This window comes from Hyperolius riggenbachi, chromosome 2 (assembly GCF_040937935.1).
Source record: "Hyperolius riggenbachi isolate aHypRig1 chromosome 2, aHypRig1.pri, whole genome shotgun sequence".
Lineage (NCBI taxonomy): Eukaryota > Metazoa > Chordata > Amphibia > Anura > Hyperoliidae > Hyperolius > Hyperolius riggenbachi.
This window is the reverse complement of record NC_090647.1, coordinates 203,854,161-203,859,673: the sequence shown is the minus strand read 5'-3', so window position 1 is coordinate 203,859,673 and position 5,513 is coordinate 203,854,161. Positions and strand designations below refer to the sequence as shown.

General features: G+C 42.3%; 1 protein-coding gene across 1 annotated transcript; it reads right to left on the bottom strand.

Annotated features, from left to right (window-relative positions):
• Positions 1-2,144: 2,144 nt before the first annotated feature.
• Positions 2,145-3,428, bottom strand: LOC137544905 (piggyBac transposable element-derived protein 4-like). Its single transcript, XM_068266003.1, has one exon. The coding sequence runs from the start codon at positions 3,426-3,428 to the stop codon at positions 2,145-2,147; it is 1,284 nt and encodes a 427-aa protein (XP_068122104.1).
• Positions 3,429-5,513: the final 2,085 nt, after the last annotated feature.

The window sequence follows — 5,513 nt, the reverse complement described above, 5'->3', positions numbered from 1 at the left end:
CAATATATTATTTGGAAATAAAGGTGCATTTTTTCTATGTTGTGTTTTTTGTTTTCTCATTGCACACTACCAATGATTACAAGCCTTTATTTGAAAAAAAAAACAGTAATACATCCTCATGACATACATATTTAAAAAGCGGAGTCCCTAAGGTAACTATTTAAGTATTCACTTTTCAATTCTGTCACTTTTGGTGTTTTTTACAAGTGTATTAGTTTGGTGCAGAGTATGTGAAAATAACAATTGCATTGCTTTTCATTTCATTTGCTGCTAAAACAAAACCACATCACATATGCCTAATCTCTCAAAGACCTCAAATACTATTCTCTTGCTTGTCCCGGTGAAAATGATACCCTATACACATAATCAGATAGCTTCTTGGCCACGCAATACTCTGTTAACCATGAGCAGCACTAATGCATTTTTCAAGGCCATTTTTTGCAACAAAAGTAATACAGTCATTCTTTGTTCGCAAAGCCCCTGGAGTGTCAAAACATTTGAAACAGGTCACAAATGTCACCATTCTGAAAACTAGAGACCCAGGCCTACTGAGATATACATATTTTGAAACAATTGGACTTCTGCGGTTTTGCTAAAATTGAATCATAACTTGGAAAATGGTATTTTTTTACATCTTTTTTCACTTTGGCACAAAAAAACAAACACTTAACATAGTTCTTGTCTCTCAAAGACCCCAAATACTATTCTCTTGCTTGTCCCGGTGAAAATGATACCCTATACACATAATCAGATAGCTTCTTGGCCACGCAATACTCTGTTAACCATGAGCAGCACTAATGCATTTTTCAAGGCCATTTTTTGCAACAAAAGTAATACAGTCATTCTTTGTTCGCAAAGCCCCTGGAGTGTCAAAACATTTGAAACAGGTCACAAATGTCACCATTCTGAAAACTAGAGACCCAGGCCTACTGAGATATACATATTTTGAAACAATTGGACTTCTGCGGTTTTGCTAAAATTGAATCATAACTTGGAAAATGGTATTTTTTTACATCTTTTTTCACTTTGGCACAAAAAAAACAAACACTTAACATAGTTCTTGTCTCTCAAAGACCCCAAATACTATTCTCTTGCTTGTCCCGGTGAAAATGATACCCTATACACATAATCAGATAGCTTCTTGGCCACGCAATACTCTGTTAACCATGAGCAGCACTAATGCATTTTTCAAGGCCATTTTTTGCAACAAAAGTAATACAGTCATTCTTTGTTCGCAAAGCCCCTGGAGTGTCAGAACATTTGAAACAGGTCACAAATGTCACCATTCTGAAAACTAGAGACCCAGGCCTACTGAGATACACATATTTTGAAACAATTGGACTTCTGTGGTTTTGCTAAAATTGAATCATAACTTGGAAAATGATATTTTTTACATATTTTTTTCACTTTGGCACTAGAATAAAATCTGATGACTTAGGCCTCAGTCCTAAAACACACCAACATTTTTTCTACAGCTCATCACGGTTAAAATGATACAACATATGCCTTACTTAGTAACAAATGGTTGGGTGCAGCAATCAGTTATACCCAATGTGCACTATTTTTTTTGCACTAATTGTTGCAGAGCTATTGTTTGTTTGCATATTCCCAGGAGAGATTGGAATCAAACAAAGACCGCACATGACACCATCATAGAAGGCTAACAACCAGGGCTATTCATCAGTAGGTATTTTGTGAGCTACCTTCTCAAAGGAACACTGCAAAAGGAATTCTCACATTGTCCTGGTTATAACAAATCCAAAATGTGGCTAATTTGAATATATCACTTCTCTTCACAGTGATAACAAATACATTGGAACTTACCATTGGATGTCTTGCAGAATTAGAGAAAAGCCAGAGGCCATAAGTCAGGGGTCAAGCAGATCCAAGAGTCAGAAGATGGGAGCAGCAGGGTCCAAAGTTCAATTTTGAACTTTGTTTGTGTTTTCTTTTTCCTCAAAAAATTCAGTTTCCTCCAACACCCCAAAAACATAGGGGTATGCCAAATGTGAGCTCCTTTGAGGGTCTGTAAGTTACATGAATATATAGGAAAGGGGAAAATGCCAGTCATATATGTCCAGGTAAAGAAAAAAAAAACACAAAAAAAAAGAAAAAAAAACACAAAAAAAAGGAAAAAAAAGAAATTAGTAATCTGCAAGTGTGTGGTATGCCCTAAAGCACTTGATAACACACAGTGCAGGGGCTGACGGGCAATCTGGGCAAAAATACCGTGACTCACACCGTCTCTTGTGTTTCACACACACTCTGCATCTTCTCAGGGGGGCTTTTTTCACTTCATTGGGGGGAATTAGTTCAGGGAAATGTCTCTCCCTCAGTCTAATTGAGTTCTCCAAATGGATAGGATCCTGTTGTGCAATTTGGCCAGGGGAATACATTAGGGACTTGTGGACTTGAATCTGGAAGTCAAGAAAGGTCATCTGTTGGCTTGTTGGTGTTGTGGCTGTTTTTAGATAGACCACAAATGCATTGTGCATGGTCATCTGCAACAAGAAGAATGTTATTTTTTTGTACCATGCTTTCCTTCTTCTTCTTAATAAATAAGGCGCCAAGACTTGGTCTGATAAGTCCACTGCTCCCATATTTTTATTGTAGGCGACTATGGCCTCTGGCTTTGTACGCTGTTCCGTTCTGGATGTGGCAAGAACTGTGGCCTCAGTGTGGATGGTAGATAGCATCATCACCTCCCGCTTGTCGTGGAACTTTATTGCCAGGAGCTCTTCAGATCTGAGTGCGTAAGACTCTCCTCTGCATAGTTTTTTATTTACTACCTGTGGGGGGAGGCCTTTACGGTTTGCTCTCACCGTCCCACATGCGCCAGTCTGGACTGAGAAGAGGAACTTAAACAGTGGCACACTTGTATAAAAGTTGTCCAAGTAGACGTGGTAGCCTTGGTGGAGAAGTGGATTTAATAGGTCCACCACTATTTTGCCACTGGTGCTAATGTACTCAGGGCACCCAGCTGGCTGCAGAATGGAGTCTTTGCCTTCATAGATTTTAAAAGTGAAGGTATAGCCAGTGCCACTCTCGCATGCCCTATAAATTTTCACCCCACATCTTGCCCTCTTGCTTGGTATGTACTGTTTCATGGAAAGTCTCCCATGAAACGGTACCAGGGATTCGTCCACAGCAATTTCCCGGTGTGGGGTATATACATCCATGAACACTGCACTTAGGTGGGTCAACAGGGGTCTCAACTTAAACAGTCTGTCATGGGAAGGGTTGGTATGTTCCACATCTTGAGAGTTGTCATTCAGGTGGAAAAACTTTGACAACAGCTCAAAACGCTGCCTGGGCATTATTGCTGGATAGAGGGGTGCATTGTGATAAAGGTCCCTGGACCAGTACATTTTTATCTGGGGCTTTGGGTTGATGCTCATGCTGAGCGTGAGGCCTACATAGGCCTTCATTTCGGGCACGTTGGTGGGGTGCCATTTTCTGGTGATATAGTTAGTGGGGTGGTCAGCTAAAAATTGTAGAGCAAATAAATTAGTTTGCTCTACTAAATGCTCCCACATTGCCTCTGTCATGAAAAGCTGGAAAATGTCAATTGGTGCCTGATTGACAATGGGCACTGACACACCAGCGGTGGCTGTGAAGGGTGGGATGTTGGGCGCAGCATAATTAGGGGGTTCCCAGGTGCCATTTAACATATGAAGCGGTACCTCCTGCCTGCGAGGTACCTGTGGCTGCCTACCCTGTCTGCGCCTAGCTCCCCCTGGCGCACTGCTGCTAGCAGCAGCGGGGTTGCCCACGGAGCCCTCTGCTGGGTTGCCCACGGAGCCCTCTGCTGGGTTGCCCACGGAGCCCTCTGCTGGGTTGCCCACGGAGCCCGATGCTGGGTTGCCCACGGAGCCCCCTGCTGTGGACAGTCCTGATGGTCCCTCATCAGCGGACTCAGGACTTGGGTCCCTCCTCAAGCGGCGTGATGGCGGCCCTTCGGACTCTGAAGATTCAGATCCTGAACCAGAGCCGGACGGAGGGAGCCAATCACTACCTGACTCATCCTCGCTGCTGCTCTGCTGGAGGATGGCGGCTGCCTCCTCCACAGAATAGAGCCTCCTCGCCATTTAAAAAGGGATAGATAAAGATGAGAAATATAAAAAGATAGAAAGATTTTTTTTTTAAAGTGACAGTTTTTTTTTTTTTGTTTTTTTTTCTTTTGGGGGGGGGGGGTGTAGAGGGGGGGTGGAGACAGTAGAGAGGGGCGGAGGAGAGTAGAGTATAGGTAGTAACAGATAGGAAGAAAAAGATCACAATAGATCAGTGATCAATAGATCAGTAGGTAATAAATGGCCAAGGAGAGGGAGAATCAGGGATTCTGGGCAGTATGGGGTTAAAAATTCAGGGATGGAGGGCAAATTTTATTAAAAGGAATTCCTACCAGCTTATCTGTCAGTCTGTCTCTCAGCTCCTGTCACCACAGAACAGTGATTGATCTGTGTGACAGGAGCTGAGAGACAGAGAGAGGGAAACCTGTTATTTACAAACATTATTAAGAATTCACATTGTTACTGGATGTAACTATGTGAATTCTTTACTTCCTTTGCTCTGATTGGCTCAGAGGAGCGCTGGCTCCTCTTCACCAAACAGCACGGCTTGTAAGCCGTCGGGGACGAGCGCGCACCGCGCGCACCACGCGGCCATGCGCGCGCACACGCGGAAGTGCGCCTGGACGCGGACTCTCGTCCAGATAGGCTTTAGCTGCCGCTGCCTGGACGAGCTTGCTCGTCCATTTAGGCTGAACCGGTTAAAGCCCTTGTTCTGCCATGGGAATGCAGCGTTTCAGCACTGCTAATGTTGCTTAACATAAAGAGCAGGTAAAAATAAGTATTTTAATATGCTTCAGTCTCTCTTTAAGGTGCTTAAATTTCTCAATGTCAAGATGCCATCTTAAAACAAAAAACAAAAAAAAAAGATAGCTAGTCAGATAATGAATTGTTGACTGCTTACTGCCTGTCAATATCTCATAATATGTGCAAAAGAACCACTTTATTTGGATAGTGTCTCAGTGTGTTTCATTTGTAGATGTGAAACATTGAAATTTCTTCAACATAAATGGTCCTTCAAAGCAAAATTAACAAAGCAACTGAGTAGTAGCAGTAGGGTATTGTACCATCAGCTTGCAAGCAAACAGGACTTAAGCCCGAATAAGGCTGCAAAGGCGAAAGCTCGCTTATTCTTATTCTTTTTAGTTAGCCAATAAATGGTATCATCCTGATTTAAAACAAAGCAACTGAGTGATCCATGCAGATGCAAATAACTGTCCGAAACAATGTGCCAGTTAAGACTATTGCACTTTAAAACTGTGTCACAATTCTCTGTTTCCTGCATTTCAGCAGATGTAACCACTCACTTTTAAAGAACCTTGAGGTTATAAGCTTGAATGCACAGTAGTGCTCCCCATCATTGTAGACTGTTGCACTAGGCTGACCTCTAAAGGATCTTGTCTGTCTTACATCTATATTATATTGTTCGATAAAGGACATTATTTA